This window comes from Sebastes umbrosus, chromosome 3 (genome assembly GCF_015220745.1).
Source record: "Sebastes umbrosus isolate fSebUmb1 chromosome 3, fSebUmb1.pri, whole genome shotgun sequence".
NCBI classification, from domain to species: domain Eukaryota; kingdom Metazoa; phylum Chordata; class Actinopteri; order Perciformes; family Sebastidae; genus Sebastes; species Sebastes umbrosus.
Window position 1 is genome coordinate 6,430,163 of NC_051271.1, and position 19,180 is coordinate 6,449,342.

The following is a 19,180-nucleotide window of genomic DNA, read 5'->3' on the forward strand; positions in this document are numbered from 1 at the left end:
ATTTAATATAGATAAATATTTGAATCGATTGACAGCCCTACAGTATACACGTTGTAGTTGCAAATCAGAAAATCATGCAGCATGTTAATTTTTGGGCATCCATTTCACCAGAAATATGTGCCTCAATGGACTTCATATTGGGAAGTGCTGCTTTCAGACACAGATGGTGTTTTGGTGCAAGTATGCAAGTGTGTGACACATGGTAAAATATGTCTCATATTAAAAAGCTTTTTGTAGTTTCAGCTTTAGCATAATTAGTGTCATTTTAATTAGGGAAAGAGGATTTACAAGTACAATTTCCACTTTTTAAAAACAATTCTTTTATTAAAGTGTCATTATTTGTAAATTAGAAATGACACTTGGGGTGGTGGTGTCGGGAACAAATGAAATGTTTAGTATCAAGTCAGATGTGTGTGTGACTCTCCATTACAATCTTTCATGCATCTCTTTTCCTCTCAAACAATCTCTTGCCATTGATTCCCCAGCAGCACAGTGCACATCACTACTTCACTGATAGATGAATTGTGTCACTGAGAACCAAACTATTACTGCTGCACTTTGACATTCAACTGAGTTTTACACAGACAAACTGGAGCCACCGTCTCCTTTTTCTCTTTGTTAGAGAGTAAATAATGTAACATTACAAGCAACCAAGACCCCTGTATGACAGCCAGTATATGCAGTCATCTAGTGTTTTTAAGATCCAGTAGAAAGTGCTTTTTATTGTCAGCAGACCCCCCCGCTGCTTGAGAAAATATATCATATGAGACAGATGTTCAGCAACATCCTTGTTCGTCTTTCTTGCTATTCAACTCATACTTTTCAGAGGAAATGTTGCAGCAGTGTATCTCTATGACTAGATCAAATAACCTCGGCGCTAGACTGTGGCCACCATTTTCAGTCTGGTGTGTCTGGCATTGCTCAGTTAATGTTACACCCTAAAATAGCAGCCAAGTAAAGCTGCCTCTGCGACATCATCATTTATTACAAGATCATTGCATTCTGCAGAGATTGTCTTTTAAATTAGTTGCAGCAGTTTTATATTCGGTCGCTATTTTATGCCAATAAATAAAGGTGTTGTATTAAATTAAACCTTTTTACACGTGGAACCAAAACTATTTGATATCTCTCGTTGTTTGTGACATTGTAGTTTGGAAGCTCCTCGGCTCAAGCTGGAGGACGCCCTGCCTCACAAGTAGAACTATATTTCAAGGACCAATAAACATTGGCTATGCTGTGAGTGCGGCTGGCAGGAAAGGAGGTCCTGGCAGATTTGACTTTGTTTACTGAACTTATCTTTTAGTTGGTACCTGGGCTTTGTCTCACAAAGCGGTTTCAACAGTCAGGCTGTCTTTCAGAATTCGCAGTTATCTAACACTGGAGTTACCAGTGCAGCTGTATCTCTAAATGACCAATTTGCAGAATTTGTCTCATTTTTCTCAACAAATGGCCTTCGCCTTTACCTTCAAACAAGTTCGGTCTGAGTTTGTAGAGGGTTTGCAAAATAACAGGAATACATTGCTACAACAAGTCAGTCCTGTTGAGTTCAGTTTTTGTTTAGGTGCTGTCATTTTTTTCAGGGAGTCGTTTTTGGTGGTGTTGTACTGGATTGTATTTTAATGTCAAGTGTTGATTGTTTTCCATCCTTTGTTCATAACTATTAGCTAATTTACTTGTGGTTCTGGTGCAAAAGACTGCAGAAGTAGTAACGGTAACCTAAACATTGAAAAAAACGAGTGTAGTTTTTACTCTTTTCCTGGTAATATGGCTAGTGTCCCTTACCTGAAAGGTAAATAATATCAGCTTTATATAATATCAGCATAGCAACAGAGTGGATCTCATGAAATGGAGGAAGCATACTCGCTGTCAGGGACTATCTGTTAACACCACAACCAACTGGGAGAGACTGCATGCTTCAAAACCAGCTCCTGAAAGAGCTCAAAGTAGATTGTTGTGTATGCTTGTCTATGATGATTATTAATACACGAGATAGGGTTCACCTAAATTCAGGTATGGGGAGATCTCATGTGAGCCCTGTGTTATGTATGTATGGATTTGAGTGTGTGCGCAACCCCACATGAGTAATTGTGCATGTATGTCAACATTGATCAGGATTCACTTCAAACTCTCCGTGTACTCATAAAGTAGACGGAGCTGTATTTTGAAGCCCCTTGCAGAAAGAGATTAGCGATAGAGTCTAGTTGTTGTCATCTAGTAGTAGAAAGAATAGATCTTTCTTGGCATGTTGACTTGTAGCATGAAAAACAAAAATGCAGTCCAGAATTAACGAAGGAATATGTCTCCCAAATGCAGTGGTATGGCTCTTATGTGTTTTTGATAGAGTAGAGTTATCTAGGACAGACGGTGTTAAATTGATGGATAGCTTCGGTGTCTTTAGGGGATTTATTGATAAAATCCTTTAATTATGGCTCTTCAATTAAAGTGAAAGTTATTAAATACATCTGTGGTTTACAAGTGAGCGGTCACTGTGAGAAAGGCAGTGTAGTGGATACGCTGCGTCTCCATTAACAGTTATTAATCTGCCTATACTGTATTAGGTGTGTCTTTGTGCGTGCTCAAGCTTTTGACATAATTAAAATACCCGAGAGGCCGTACTTTAATGTTTAACTATAGGACAATAAAGAGATCATCTGAGATTGCGTTACAGGGAACATACATTACAGTGCAGTATATAGTCAATTTTAGGCTTGGAAGATTTCTAACTCTGTCCCTGTTTTTATACAAGAGTGTAAAAATAGCACCCTATCTAAAGAATAAACATGGGCTTTAAAGCACATTTGACTAGTCAGATTATTGGCTAAATGTTCTTTCTCTATGAAGTAACTTTATAGGGACAGTGCAACAATGTCTGATATGTAATTAATTCAATCTAGGATTAAAACTGGAATGTTTAATGGCAGCAAAAGTGGCATGTTGAGGTGCTATTATAAAACTTGAAAAAATTAGCGAGCTGTGATTCTACTAAATTGATATTTTCAAGGTTGATGAGTGTAGATACGAACTGCCTCTCTGCAACAAAGCCACAGTTGCAGCCTGTCGCCTGTTCTATAAGAGCAGAAGAAGTCTGCATCACACATTGACGTTATGGATTCATTTAGCTGTGCTCTGCTTGCCAGCTTAATTCCTGCCCCGCCACTGATGAGGTGTTGCTGCGATAGCTGTTGTGACAGATGTGGGACACTCAGGGCCATACTGCAACCGCTGTATATCCAGTTCCTATATTGCTTTGCATTTGCCAGAATCGTATATTTCTCATCCACACTGTTCTTCTCCATTTGGCCTCTATGAACTCTTGAAGTCTTTCTTCTTGTCTTTCTAATGATTCTTTTGTCTTACAGGGGAAACATGCAAACCACACAGAGCACCTTCCACCTGAAGGATATGGTGAGTGCATCCCTGTTGATTATCTAAATATTAAAGGGTACCATATTATGAAAAACTACTTTCCTGTATTGTTACCTCGTGCTCCTGGTTATGTCTCTGTTCAAATCCAGACTTTTTCTCTGGCTTTCAGTTTGTTGTCAGAAACTAACTCTGCACTCTGGGGATATATGCAGAAGTAGACGCATAGAAAATTACATTCAAAAGCAATTCACGGGACCTTTTTATGGTTTATATGTTGTAGCTCATTTAGGCTTGCTGAGAATGTTCATTTGACTGGATGTAGATAAAGGAAAGGAGACTTATCCTAGAAAGGTATATATTTATGAGGTATAATCCACCATTGATAAACACTGCATAGAAAAAAATTGTGTCCTTGTAACAGTAATTTTAAACATTTTAAATTATATAACAATGACAATGTTCACACATGCAGTCATGTATAGAAATAAATTCCATCCACTTAGCATTTCTGTCCCACTATAGATTTGAGTTGTTTACACATATAAATAGGTACAAGTTGATATTACATAAACAACAACAAATGTGATGGAGATGTGCAAAAAAATCTTAGAGGGGCTTAATCAGGGCACTCTCCAGTGCATACCTTAATCCATTTTAAAAAGAGAATAAATTATTGAAAAGGATGGTAAAGAGAGAGAGAGAAGCAAAAACGTTGTGAAATAGAATTAAGATTCACATTATTATATCATCAATAAAAACTCATTATTAATAAGCAATTTACAGAGATAATCCATAAGGAAAATGTTGGGGAGAACAAACCTTTGACGGCTTTCTTAAATTGTTCTGTTGCCGTCTTTAAAATATGAGATGGCAGAGCGTTCCACATCACTGAACTTCGCTAAATTAAACCAAACTGTAACTGAGATGTTCGACACATAGGAGGTCTGAGTTTGGAGTTATTTCGAGTCACATAATGTTTTGCATATAATGGTCAGGACTTACAACAGAGCAACAGTGGGAAAGTTTTCATTGTTTCTTCTCCCTCTGTCTCCCTACACACAAACAAGCTCACATCTCGACAGCTTGATATGAGCCAGTCTAATGCAGCAGCCCAGATGGATGCATAAAGGCCTGAGGCTATTGAAGCCATCAGTGCGATGCAGCCTTGAACAGCACAGCAAGGAGTTGTTAATTCGATGTTTACCACGGGAAGACAATCAGTTTATTTCAGCTGCTGCAAATCGTCAGCCAGCTACATTAGCCTAAACGGAAGGAAAAAAAATCAAATGCGCAAATGCCTCCTCTCTGATAGAATCATAAAGGTTATTATCTAACATGATCCCAAGCTATGAATAGTTAGATACACCCTTGCCATGTGTGTTGCCTTCTATCAACGTGTCATCACATTAAGGTTAAGAACCATTTCCATGTACTTATATGCCATGCCATCTTCTCTCATTGCAGCCCAACCCAACCCAGCGGTGTTGATGGGAAACCCTATCCGTGCATTCTCACCACCCCTGGGTGGCACACCGGCTGGCATGGGCAAGTCACCAAGCCCTGTTCAGCGGATAGATCCTCATACAGGCGCCAGTATCCTCTACGTCCCGGCGGTGTACGGTGGAAACATGGTCATGTCCATGCCCCTGCCTGTAAGTTTCCTGCTCCTGGTATCAAACTGGCAAATACATACATAAGAAAGTATATTTAGCCTATATGCAACAAACGCTAAAGTCATATTTCAACTACTACAAAGGATTCTATCAAATTGTTATGTTTATGTTTTAGAAAATAAAATATATGTAAGATTGCACCGCTAAGAAAAATATAAAATATGTGCATATTTTGTCAAAAATCTAATTTATTTTACAATGGGAGAATATCAGTTTTATTCTCATACAAAGCTGTGTACTGTACTTTTGTGTATGAGAACAAAAGGCTATATTTACTAGTTGGTGTAATGTGTAAGACAAGTGGCAGTGTTGAAATTACCAACCATGTCATACTAGCATGTCGCTAAGGAGGCTGAATAACGCTATGAATCTATGCCAAATCTTAGCAGGAAAAAATTGTCATGGCCATTTTCAAAGGGGTCCGTTGACCTCTGACCTCAAGATATGTGAATGAAAATGGGTTCTATGGGTACCTACGAGTCTCCCCTTTACAGACATGCCCACTTTATGATAATCACATGCAGTTTGGGGCAACTCATAGTCAAGACAGCACACTGACATACTGACAGCTGTTGTTGCCTGTTGGGCTGCAGTTTGCCATGTTATGATTTGAGCATATTGTTTTATGCTAAATGCAGTACCTGTGAGGGTTTCTGGACAATATCTGTCATTGTTTTGTGTTAATTGATTTACAATAATGATGAATATATACATACATACCATTATTGGTAATGTGCTGTCCTGTTCCCCGTCATGATTTCTTAATCAATAATCTGTCAATCTGTGTTTCTATTTCCTCAGTTGCCTTGGCCAGGTTACCAGAATCGCTTTGCTGTGGACCCTCGCATCATGAGCCACCCGGCAGCCATGGCCTACAACTTCAATCTGTTGCAGGCCCAGAATCGAGGCTCTCCCATCCCTTACAGCGGGGTGGCCCACCCCTCTCCTATAGGAATGGGCCAGCCCAGCCCTGACAAGGAGCTCCAGGCAGACCCCATCAGAAATGGTATGCCTTGATTTTAATTAGCACATCAAACAACCACCCAAAATCACAAATTGCTGTAATTTGAAATGACTGTATAAAACAACCAAGCATATGGTAATAATTTTGTTTTTGGATTTGACTCCTTCTTAGGTAAATTAGAAGGATGTCCAAAGTCAGAACAGAGCCGTCTTCAAACACCAGAGAGGAAAACCGCAGACATGAAGGAAAAACAGGCAAGTTGTTGACATTTCTGTGTTTAATTTTGAATTTTTTAACAATACGTAACTCGTTTATTTTATGTAGAAAACAGGTCTTTGCTCATGGTGTTTTATTTTTTTGCTCCAGGGAGATTTAGACACAGGCCAAAGTCGAAGTCTAGACTCGCAGTCAGACGGGATGGTTGGATTTCCCAATGCGCTGCTCCATCGAAAAGATCCCTCGGCTGCCCAAAGACCCCTCAACTACCACCTGGCACCACCCAACCCAGCTTTTCCTCCACATCCTGCCAGTGGAAGGGCCTTCCCCCCACAGTATCCAGTCTCCAGGCTTCCTTATCGGGTCAGCCAGCCTCAACACCCAGGGATGGCCCCACAGAGTCAACAGCAGCAGCAGCAGCAACAGCTCAGCCCTGCCTACACTGGTGGTAGCCACAACGCTTCCTTCTTCAGCGGCCCCATACCCCCTCACAGGGCTGTCCAGTCTCCCACTTTGGATGGGCCGGAGCCTGGAGGAGTCGAGGAGATGAGTAGCTCCATTAGGACTCCAATGGGCCACCCAGGGAGCCACCACCCAGGCATGTCGCAGCATAATAGGGTCAACAGCTTTGGGGAGGACGTACAGGATGGAGGCCTGGGAGAGAGTTTGGGTGAGTGGAGCATCATATTTTTTTTTTCTTTCTTTGTTAGCAAATATTTGAAGCTAGAATGTAAAATGGTGATTTGTATGTTCTAGTTACAGTTTCTTTTAGTTAATGCAGAAGGTCTCATGTTGGTTGTTATGTTGCATTCACACCAAGAGCTTTAATCGCGCGAGTTGTACCGTCGGTATCATTTGTGTTCATTTGCGCAAGACACGCCGGAGAGGAGAAGGATCCTGTCTCCACAGTTATCAACAACTTTTCTTTCCGCCATTTCCTCCATCAGCCATGGAAGAAATAACCACTGTTGCTGCTTTGTACATGTTGTGGAAGTCCCAGATATGTCAGAAAACCAAACGCCATCGTGTCTGGATTCATAACATCACCCAGCGGCGGGCTGTAGTCACATACAGTATCTAGCAAGCCACTCGTCGCTACTGTGGTATGAACACAAAATAAACAGATTGTGCTGTGATTTAATTGCAATAAACGGATCAAAAGGATGCCGAAATAACTGCATAATAATGACAATTTGTAAAAAGTCTAAATTCATGCTTTGTCAGGTCTGTCCACAAGACATCAAGCAAACATAGGTTTTCGCCACACAGCCTGACATGAATTTCTCACTCGAGTTGATATTTTTCAACTCCCACGAATATGCAAATTTCGCCTCTTTGCATTGACTTTGTATGTAATCGCACCGCGTGAAAAGTTCTTCGCTTCGCTCTTGGTGTGAATGTGCCATTATACCAGCAGTTTAGTCTAGACTTGCACAAATTAATGAAACATTATTCTTTTAAAAGAAGTTTAAATCTTCTTATCTTAAATCTTATTGGAAATTTAGTTTACAAAGAGTTCATATCCTGATAATCTGAGTTATTTTGCAAGATCTTCTGGGACGCTTATCAGTAGCTGCCTTTGCCCACTCTTAAAAGTTAGTCCCGATGCATTGTCACTTTCATGTTCGCCCATATTATCACTTGGTATTTGGTCTTTGGGATTAAAAGCTAGTGTTGTTTATTACAATAATCAAGCAATGTGTTCTTCCCTAGTGGAATCATTTATTTTCTGATCAGAATGTAAGTAGATTGGATAGCATATTACATTATCTCAAAAGGCAATAATGAGAGTTAGGGTACCTTTTTTCATTTTTCTTTGTTTGGTTTTTGATTATTTCAGAATGGGAATGATGTTCTCCATGATGGTATAAATTTGTAAATAAATAATCGTTCGCTGAAAGCTGAATTGAGTTGACATGTAAATGTTTTTTTTTTTTATCCTATATAAAATTAATGCAATCGTATTTAATTCTTTGGTACCTGTCTTGTACTTTCCTTCATTGTGAATCAGTTTAAAGGGATGCTAAACTCATCAGTGTACAGTACATTAGCCCACCGGGTCATGACCAGTGACTCTAAAGCTAATCCTGTGGTTCCCCTTTCAGATCTCCAGGGTCCCATGGCTCTAGAGGCCCTGAGCCAGCAGCAGCAGCAGCAGGCAGCCAGACTGGGCCAGTGGGGGGAGGCGGCAGGTCCTTTTCTCCAGGGCAGCGTCGCCTTCCCTATGCCCCAACAGCTCGCCCACCTTGCTCAGCCCAGCATGGCTCGCTTCCCCCATCAGCTGCTCCGGGCAGCAAGTTGGGGCCTTGGTGCCAATATGGAGGATGAGGCCGTTACTTCGGCCTCCACTGGGCCACCTTTCACCAGGTTAGTCTAAGCACCTGTTTCTATTATTTGTCATTTTTAACGGTCTGGTAACTTGATACTAAAGAAGTATTACAGTTTTACTATTGAACATATTGTGTAAGATATATATATATATATATATAGTGAGTGTACAGTAGAGCTAGCTAAAACAAGATGACTGCTTGAAATTGGACTAACACTGTCACTAGTTCTTTTTGTTGGTTGCTCCTCAGTTATTGTCCTTCCCAAATAGTTTTCTTTTCCTTGCTGCTGCTTACAAACATGATACCGAGTTCAGATGTAAAGAAATACATTTTCAATTCCCAGGTACCCGGGCCTCTTGAGAGAGATGCCCCCACAGGAACAGCCTGAGCCCAGGGATGCAGCTGAGATGCAGCCCCCACCTCAGTCTCGTCTCCTCCAGTACCGCCAGTCCCAGTCCCGTGCCTCAGGTGACCCTTCATCCTCTTTAGCTGCCACCTCCAATCATGCGGGCCCTTTCCCATCAGGACCTTACTCCCATGACGCCGGCCGCGATCTCCTCAACGAAAACCTTCTCAACAACCCCGCTCTGCAGCAGCAGCTCCCAGGGAACCCCCTGTATAACGCTGGTAGCTACCCACATCAGCCACCAGCCCACTCTGGCAGCCCCCCTACCTCCCAGGTCAAATACCTTCTGCAAGAGGCCCAGTGGCCTCATGGTGGAGCTGCGTCAGTGAGCCCACCACAGCAGAACCACCTGTTAGGGAACCAGGGCCACGGCCTCCCTTATGGACTGCCCATCATGGCTCACCCCAGCAGGCAGGAGCAAGTCCACCTGATGCAACTTCACCATCAGCACCAGCAGCAGCAGCAGCAGCAGCAACAGCAGCAGCAGCAGCAACAACAACAACAACAACAACAACAGCAGCAGCAGCAGCAGCAACAACAACAACAGCAGCAGCAGCAGCAACAGCAGCAGCAGCAACAACAGCAGCAGCAGCAACAGCAGCAGCAGCAACAACAACAGCAGCAGCAGCAGCAGCAACAACAGCAGCAGCAGCAGCAACAACAACAACACCAACAACAAAGTCAAGTTCCAGACCAGGAGTCCTACCACCCATTGTCCCCCAGAACATCAGCAGCCACAGCCCTTCACAACGTAGATGAGGTACGTTTATTCATTTATTTGGATCCTCATAAAGGTATCTAAAATCTCTCTATAATAAAATAAAATTCGAAGTCTAAACTATTTATTTATTTTTTATTTATATCTATATTCAGACAGTACAAATGGTTGATTTTCAGCATTTGTAGTCAGAGATGTCCTGAAGTCAAATATATCCGTCATTGTCAGGAATCATTTATTACATTTTCTCCAACAACCCAAATATCAACGGAGATGCGATTGACGGCTGGCTTGACCGCACAAGAAGAACATCTTTTATCACTCTTTCTCACTTTCTCCCTGTCTGAACATTTCTGTAAAGGGGGGAAATTTGCATCACCTGTCTTAAATACCATAAATGGTTTAATTTGCCTCCACACTGGTACAGATGTAAGCATTATAATGGGACTAGTCTTTTGTGAAACACACGGCTCTAAATGTTGCATGAAGTAGAGATTTTCTGATCAAATCTAAATGTTCTATGCTGACAGGCAAATGTGGGTAATTCACATCAAATCACCCACATTAGATAGCGATGCTGAATAAATAGTTCAAATGCTGTATTACAAGGAGACGATAGATTACATGTGTGTACAAGATAAACAGTTGTTTGCTTGGCTTGGACATGGACATGCCCTTGTTTACAATGATGTCGAGATAAAACAGAATAAATACACACAGAACATAATTAAGGAATCAAAAGAAGCAATCAGCCAGACAACAATAGAACAATGTTAATAACAGTTACATTCAAGACTAGTTTGTAATCATGGATTTAGTGTTTCCACGCGGGACTTCAAGCTTCAGCCAATCACTTGAACGAGTCGAATAATGACTATAAGACCAATTTAATAAGGACATGATGTATGACGGCAAGTTGCCATTAAGGGCTTTATAAATAAATATAAACCAATGCCTATCATGTCTAACTGTTAGAGAAGCCCACCTAACCTTTGCTTGTGCCGACGTGATGGGAAGACAGTAGGAGATTGAAGTGGAGAGAGAGCAGCGCAGCCTGATCAAAATATAGGCAAAACGTAGTACATTGGTATGCCACAATTCTGTTTTGATTTTATTCATTTATTTATTTATTTTTTGCCTGATCTGGTTTGCTGTGGTAGTTTATTATAACATTTCTTTCCTGTTGGACCTGCAATATGTGAAGTGGTGTTTGTTTGACCAGGAGGAAAAGATTAGTCTACGTTAGCTTCAACCTACACGCTGTGCTCACTGCTCAGTCAGCCTGTGTCACACGACACGGTTGCAGATCACACTGGAGAAATAGAGCGCTATTTATAGCTACTCTAGCAAAGTTGCTTAGGCTATTATTCCAACTTGAAGACGACGAAGCGGAGGTTGTTTGACAGGGAGCAGATTAGGCTAGCGTTCGCCTGTTCCCCTGTAACTTTGCCTATATTGTTGGCAGTGTTGTAGTTGGATATTTGCATAGCCTGTTATAGGGGTGGGCGATATGGCCAAAATCTTCTATCACGGTGTAGGTAACTTTATGCCACGGTAACGGTTTCACAACACAGCAGTTGTTCTGTAAATTAAATTAATAAGTGTTTTGAAATTGAAATTTTCTTTTTTATTTGGAACTTCTACGCAAAAAAACCAACTGCGTCACATGAGACAACACTTGTAAAACTGTAAAACTAAAATTCTTTCAAAATGGAAACTTTTAACGTTCCCGAGAACAATAATTTCAGTGTTACAGGTTTTAAGGTTAACGGGTGCAAATAAATACCAGCATGACTTTAGTCAGTGCAATATAAAAATCACACACATTTGTATTTTAGGGTATTAAAACAAAAAAGACTTGATTGTCCTGCAGGATTTGCGCATTTTTCAATACACAAAATGTGTGGAAATGTTTGGTAATCTTGTACCCAGAGTTCTTCCTCATCTTTGATTGGTTGGGATGCTTCCTCCTGCTCTACTTCACTCTCCTCCATGTCTGCCCAAATCACGTAACCTTGTTGCCAGGCAGCTGGATTCGCAAGATCGCAAGAATACCACGCTACCACAACAATAGAAACAGTATTGCCAAATAGCTACCGGTGGACACATTTCTACCGTCGCACCGTATATACTGTCATATCGCCCAAACCCTAGCCTGTTAGGCCACTCCCTTTTTGCAGACAGCAAGATCGCCTCGCACAAGTGCTGTCTGGCAGCGTTTCACAGTCGGTGCAGATCCAACCAAGATGATCTGTAAAGCGTGCAAATGTTCAGCAGATGTTAAACATCTGCAATGCACAGTCACTTGCATTTCTAGCATCCTACCCTGGTATAAAATGCTCATAAATATTATAATAGTTTATTGAAGAACACTTATATTAACACTTTAATATCCTAAAATAAGAAGTGGTATTAAAACAAAAACAGGATTGTTTCGCCTGTTTCCACTTCTATTTGAATACCTTCTCAACAACCCAGTGTTTTTCTCTTTCATTTATGCCTCCATAACTGTAAATGCTGTGTAAAGATGATTATGCTGTTGTTGCTTCTCCAAGGCTGCAAAGCTCTTGTATTTTTAAGGTCATATCGTCCACCATTCTGTCTGACTTAATATTTAATTCTCTCTTCCTTCTCCATCTTCACTGTCTGTGCAGTATGAACCCAGAGGTCCAGGCCGGCCTCTCTATCAGCGCCGCATCTCGTCTAGCTACCCAGATGAACCGTCTCCAGCCATCGCCCACAATGCTCTGTCGCAGCAGCCCCAGCCCTGTACATCAGACCCCCAGGACCACCCTCATCCGCACATACAGCATCATCAGCACCCACACGCCCCCTACGGTTACCCCCCACACGACCTCTGGCCCAACGGTGGGGGTCCCGGTCCGTTCCAGAACATTCCATGTAACGGAGCCGGCACACTCGCTCAGCATCGGGACCTTCTGGGTAAGTAGCGCCACACATGCTGTTGTTGAGCATTATGTTGTTTTGTTTCGTGTTGTCACGATACCAAAATTCTGACTTCGATACGATACCCTGCCTAAATATCTCGATACCGATACTGAAACGATACCGCGGCAAAAATCTAAAACATCAAGAAACATAATGGAATAATAGATGACAAAACATGGACCTTAAAATTATTTTATAATTAATTAAAAATGTTTAAATTTAAAAATATATTCATTAAAAAAATTAAATGGTACGCAGTAATCTGATGTTCCCTATACTTGAGTTTATGTGATTTCTGTGATAGTTAATTTTATATTTACATTTATTTTTGATAATGCAGACATTTACATTTCATCTGTATTCTTATTTCTATTTTTCTTATAACTTATTAATATATATTTTTATTTTAAAATGCAACAACTGTAATTTCCCCCCGGGGATCAATAAAGTATTTTTGATTCTGATATTATTTATTAAACAGCCTTTTATAAGGCTTTTTTTTGTAAAACAGCGCACCACAGTAACTGTAGAAAGAGCTGTGTTGTGTCAAAGTGATGTGAAGAGGGAGAAGAGTCCCTCTCACCGGACTGCTTTTCCTCTCTGTCCATTCACGTTACAGAGAAACATGGTAAAATAATACTTTAACATGTGCTCTTTGGTGGATTATGTGTTTGCCGAATTACAGGAGATGCTTGGAGAGATTCAGAGAAGATGGTGAATCTAATATTATCGGTACATTTGATTGGTAATTAGAGCCGCGCTGTTATTTCCTTGTTTTTTTTTAAGGGAGTTCTGCTGATAGAAACACCAGCTCAGAGCGAGACTCTGCAGCCGGAGAGCGGTTCATGACATGCTTTAATCTTCTTTTCAACTTCACTTGTTGACTCCATCTTTCTGGTCATCACTACACTTTATTTTTTGACCGCTTGCTCCCACCAGCAGCAAAGTCCCAATCCTAAAGCAGAGCGCTGCACACAAACACGGCCCCACGGTCGCACATCGATGCAACTCATGGCTCGTATTAAAACACTGCCATTCTTAAAGTATTAATAAAACGGGGGTATCGTACTGTTTTTAACGGCAGGGCATACCTTTCTAGTATCGTTATACCGTGCAACATTAGTTTTGAGAACTATTGATTGTGTTCAATCCAAGTCTAATTTGCCTCTCCTATCTTCTACTCGTGTCCTCTCTCAGCTTCCAAGGCCCATCGTCAGACGGAGGAGCAGGTGAAGGCCGAGGCCACAGCAGCACAGCAGACGCACCCACACTCCCTCAACTCCCTTCAGCACCTTGGACAGTTCCCTCCTCTCATGCCCAATAACAAGCAGCCGCAGCAGCAACAGCAGCCGCCACCGCCGCAGCAGCAGCCGCCGCCGCCGCCACCACCGCCTCAGGCTCCCACAGAGGCCAGCCAGGGGGCTCCAAATCTAAGCAAGCCACCAACCATGTCCTATGCCAGCGCCCTCCGCGCTCCACCCAAACCCCGAGCTGTTCGCCCCGAACAGGTCAAAAAGAACAGCGACCCTCTCTCCCTCCTACAAGAGCTGAGTATAGGAAGTTCAAATGGTAGCAATGGGTACTATTCCTACTTTAAATGAGTGTCACCCCCTCCCACATAATAAGTAAGTGATGAAATACAAAACTAAAAAAAAAAAAAAAAGGCAAAACTGTTTTTAAAAACACAAAAAAAATAGTGCAAAGTGCATTTTACAAATTGTTTCTATCAGTAGGTTTGTTTTCTGCATTTTGTTTCATTTTAACTTTTTATTTGTAACAGTCATCTTTTCTCCTGTTTCACATATCTGTGAAGAAAATAAGTATATATAATGAATGCATTACTGGTATATATACATACTCATTATGTATATATGAATATATACTTATATTATCTACACTTGTATATGTACGTAATGCTTAAAAAAAAAATTATAAAAAAAGAACAAAAAAATAAAAAAGGCGAGATTCGGTTGACCACTTAGCTACCTGCATATTTTTCCTTATTGAAGTTGGTTTTGTTGGTTACTAAATAAGTATGTTGAAGTTTTTATCATTTTGTATTCCTCAGTTTTGAGTGGACGTTAACGTCTTGATTTTCATACTACTGTAGTTGTGGTAACGGACAAAAAGCTAAGTGGTCAACTGACCGAAACTACATGGAACAGTGTATAGAAGTAGATAAATTTTCCTCTAATCTGTAAATATAAAGAAAATAAAAGACTGAATTGTATGCCACAGACATGTCCTTAAATTCCTGTATCATGCTAGCATTTGCATTATGAATTATTTTCCGTTTGTTGGCTTCTGATCCTTAATTCTTAGACATCCTGGGAATAGCTGGGAGTTACCTTCAGTGATTTTTAGTAGTAAATGTGATTATTTACTGAAAAATAACAATACAAATATTGATTGTGTATTTTACTTTTCACCAATGTCTCATCAGCAACAATAGAAACAGTGTGAAAATGTCAAAATAGCAACAATCATGTCATTCCTCCTTTGTTTGTTTTAAGGATCAGAGAACACCAGACATCGCTTTCTATGATAAGATTATCCCAAACTGCTTCGCTTGTGGCCGATGCTCAGTCATTTTATTTTATTTTATTTTATTTTATTTTATTTTATTTTATTTTATTTCTTTCGTTTGTGTCAACAAAAATTTTCACCACGGAAATTGTTTCAATAACTGTTGGGGATATGAAATGTGTTTTTTTTTTAGTTTTTTCTTGTTGTTTCTTTTTCCGTCACTAATTGACATTGAGCTTTTTTTTTTTGCAAAGGTTTGCAGAAGGTTTGTGAAAGTGAAGCGAGAGTGGTGAGGTCAGAGTGGTGTGTCATGATAGGTAAGTCGAAACTGAGGGTGTGTTCAACACTGCCAGTCAGACGTTTTTTAAACACGCTAAATGTTAGCAATTTTTGGTTAAATCTGAAATAGTAAATACACATTAACAATACACTAATGTTTCTTTTTATTTGATTGGAAATGGCCTGGATCTTGGTCTCTTCTGCAAACAGTTTGTATTATTGTTTTGCAGTAGCTCTTTTTAAAGTAAACCAGATTGTCCAAAGATCTTTTGCCATTTTCTCCGTAAGACAATCTTTTAATCTGAGTAATATAAACCCTATAATAAACAATAGTCATGTTTCTCTGTATTTGCTCCCAGTTCCACCAAAAAACATTGATCATTGACTAAAGCATTTAATATTGTTTTCCTCTTATTTCAGGGCATTCAAAGCAAACATCCCGTTCAGCACTCTGCTTGAGATTTAACCCAAAAACGTTAACTAACCAATAAGCTGTTCAAAGACGTTTGACTGTCTGTTTTTTAGACTGTGCATAATAAGAATGAAATGACTTGTACGTTGTTCCTGGTCATTCAGATAATTACATTATTCACTTTTTTCAGTCTGATCTGATTGATATTAATATTAAAGCGGTAGATTGATCTCATTCCCCTTTTAATTGGATTAAAAACCTTTACATTTAGCGACGTCCACATTACTTTCTTCTCTCGCAACCTAAAACACACGATGAACATCACGCAGGAACATTCATGTTCCAGTCAGTGAGTTGCTTGTTATTAGTTGACACACACACAGACGGGAGGCCTCACAGCTTTACATACACACGACCTCCACTGCTAACATAGTGAAGCCCGGTGATCTGAAGTCCCCTTGCAGGTAAAATATAAAAAGATGCTGATCCTATATCTGCCAAGGTTTTTTCCTTTTTATGATGAAAGCAATACTGGAACCAGTCATCCAGTGCTCGGTCTTGTTGTATGTAATTAATTTTTAATTGTTAAAAACACCACTGCCCCATTTTGCCAATGGATAAAGTCGTATTAAAATCATCCTGCTGTTTCATGGCTTTCATTTTGGCAGTTATTAAAACGTCACTTCCTACAGAAAGCTAGTACCCCCCCACGGCTAATAACTTCAATGTGTTTTTAACAGTCAGCGGAGAGCTTCATGGTTTTTATTTGTACGTTTTTAAGTTTTGACATTGTAACTCAAAAGGTCCAGATTTTTTGACTTAGCGGAGAACAACACATACTTGTAAATATGCATTTTCTAGGTATTTACAAACAAGAACTTTGGGAGCACCTCAATTTTGTAGAAGCTGTTCAAAGAAGAGGTATGCCCTTTTTAATTATGCAAATTCACAAAAAATAAGAATAATTCTAGAAATGGACAACCCAGTCGGTAGTTGCAACATCTTGTTGTAACTTTTTAGATTTTTTTTTTTTCATTTTTCTTAAGACGGCTGATTTGACAAAGAGGAGACTTTCTGTTGCAGCTGTTATAAGACGACTTATTTCACTGTACAATACATATTTTTAAGTATATGTTGCTGGATTTGTCCTGTTCTGTTTTCTCACCGCTGTACAACAATCAACATGGATTTTTTTTTCTTTTTTTTTTATGTGAAGTTTTTCTTTTCATGCATGTTGAGATGACCTGGCTGGTTTGATCCCTGTTTTTATCAGTTTGTATTGATTTGTGGATGCAAAAAAAAAAACAAAAAACGGAAAAAACAAAACAAAAAAAAAAGCTTTTGTTCAACCTACAGAGTCAAATTTTGGTATATTATTTGATGTGTACAATAACTTGTGACATTATCAACAAAACTATTATAATATTTTACTAACATGTCAATCAAATATGTAAGTTCTTTCTTTTTTTTCTGCAGTTTCTTAGCAGGGCTAACGCTGAGGTTGCTCCCTGGTGTGTGTCGTATTTACGAAGCTTTGGACATGTTTGTTTGGGAGGAGGGGGGGGTCATTTTTCTCCCAAAGCAGTCGTTGGCTAATCTCTGAAGTTGTGCAATACTAATATTTCACCGCTTCTTCACTTTTATTTATTTTTGAAGCAGAAGAGATTGAGCCAAAGACATTTTAAAGGGATTTTTATTTACAGGCTTCATTTTTGTCCTTTCTTTGTTTACAAAATGAGGATCTTTGCCATGAAACTAAGGGTCTTTACTCTTGTAATGAAGTTGGATTTTAAATGTCATCACCACCCAATATTGCACCATACGAATTATTTTTCTTTAAATGTTGCTTTTCAAAGAAAACGAAGCGTAACCAACTCGTGTGGCACACGGAAAGGGAGCAACCTTTTGCCCAGCCAGTAGAGAGCACTGTGTTCAGCCTTCTATAAACGCCACATCTCTTCCTGTTATCTGTTTGCTCTCCTCTGTTCTTCCCTCGCTGCAGTGAATCAATGGCACACCTGTTCTCCCAGCATCCCAGTCCCATTGGTTCCTCCCTCGTGGGTACAAAAATAATGAATAGATCTGTTTTACTCTTCTTCATTTCAATTGGTGGTGGTTATAATAAAGGATTTAGACTGTGTTTCAAAGGTTTATTTTCTTTTTTTATTTGTTTCTCTATTAAAGTGTTTTTATTGAAACTGCTGGAGTTCTGTCTTTTTATTTAAAATCATCCTCTGCGTTACACGGTAGTGTATATATAGAGAAGCCATTGTGCATACAGTATGTTATCAGCTGTGTGGTGTTGCCGTAGTTTGAAGTGGTGACTGTAGTTACCAGAGAGTCTGGAAAGCTTGGCTCCTCAGCACTTGCAGAAAGACTTTGTGACCTCAGAAAAAATACCCCAATGAAACCACATACTAATACTGGGACAATTACAAATGTGGCGTAGAGCCAGTTAAAGGGTTCCTGCAGTTTCTCTTTTGTCATGACCCGGCTCTTACTGTAGGTCATGACAAAAGAAGGGAAATGCACACAGTTGTACTAGGACGATCATATTTATTTACAGAATTACTAACAAAACAGTGGTGGAAGAAGTATTGAGACCTATTCAATCTAGTGAAGGGCTCATTGCATGGGTGGAATATGGTCCCAAAAAAGTACAAAATGCAAGTCTCCCTTAAAAAATAATCCAAGGTACACTGTAGTGTTTGAACAAAATTAAAATGCCTTTATTTTACATGGCAAAAATTGTTTAAAATGACCAACATAATCAGGGTCATTGTCATCAATCAGCAGTAGCTTGCACACCTCTATTGTTACACTAATCAGTAGAGCGGGAGGGCGGTTCTCCATCAATGTGCGAAAAACAAGGAAATGCACATCATCAATAGAGAGGAAAAAAACATCTATTACCATAGATAATGCCATAATCCAGCCATGCAATGAGCCCTTCACAAGATTGAATAAACCCAATTCACCTGAAGGTCTCAAAGACCACCTGTATGTGATCACCACAAAGACGTAGTAAAAGTCTTGCATTCAAATTCGTATTTAAGTAACAAAAGTATTCGCATCAAAATATACTAAAGCATGAAAAGTAAAAGTACTCATTATGCAGAATGGCCCATTTCAGAATAATATATATTATATAATTGAATTATAATTAGTGATGCATGTGTACATCGTTTTAATGTTGCAGCTGGTAACGGTAGAGCTGATTTTAAGTACTTTATATTCTGCTGGGTAACTTTTTTTTGGGATAATATTTTTATTTAAGAAAAATAACATTATTCACAGATATATAACATAGAGCATTTTCACTTTCTCCCGACCCCCACTGC

General features: G+C 39.7%; 1 protein-coding gene across 3 annotated transcripts in view; it reads left to right on the forward strand.

Moving 5' to 3' along the window:
- Nucleotides 1–18,036, forward strand: part of helz (helicase with zinc finger) — a 67,548-nt gene extending 49,512 nt beyond the window's left edge. For 2 of the 3 annotated variants that reach the window (XM_037765935.1, XM_037765936.1), the window contains exons 25-33: nucleotides 3,360–3,405; nucleotides 4,831–5,018; nucleotides 5,841–6,045; nucleotides 6,175–6,257; nucleotides 6,370–6,889; nucleotides 8,325–8,586; nucleotides 8,893–9,715; nucleotides 12,328–12,616; nucleotides 13,820–18,036. In XM_037765935.1, the coding sequence (XP_037621863.1) occupies nucleotides 3,360–3,405; nucleotides 4,831–5,018; nucleotides 5,841–6,045; nucleotides 6,175–6,257; nucleotides 6,370–6,889; nucleotides 8,325–8,586; nucleotides 8,893–9,715; nucleotides 12,328–12,616; nucleotides 13,820–14,223 (2,820 nt within the window). In that variant the 3' untranslated portion in view covers nucleotides 14,224–18,036. The remainder of the gene's footprint in view (nucleotides 1–3,359; nucleotides 3,406–4,830; nucleotides 5,019–5,840; nucleotides 6,046–6,174; nucleotides 6,258–6,369; nucleotides 6,890–8,324; nucleotides 8,587–8,892; nucleotides 9,716–12,327; nucleotides 12,617–13,819) is intronic. The other variant, XM_037765938.1, reaches the window with a different exon arrangement.
- The last annotated feature ends 1,144 nt before the right edge of the window (nucleotides 18,037–19,180 follow it).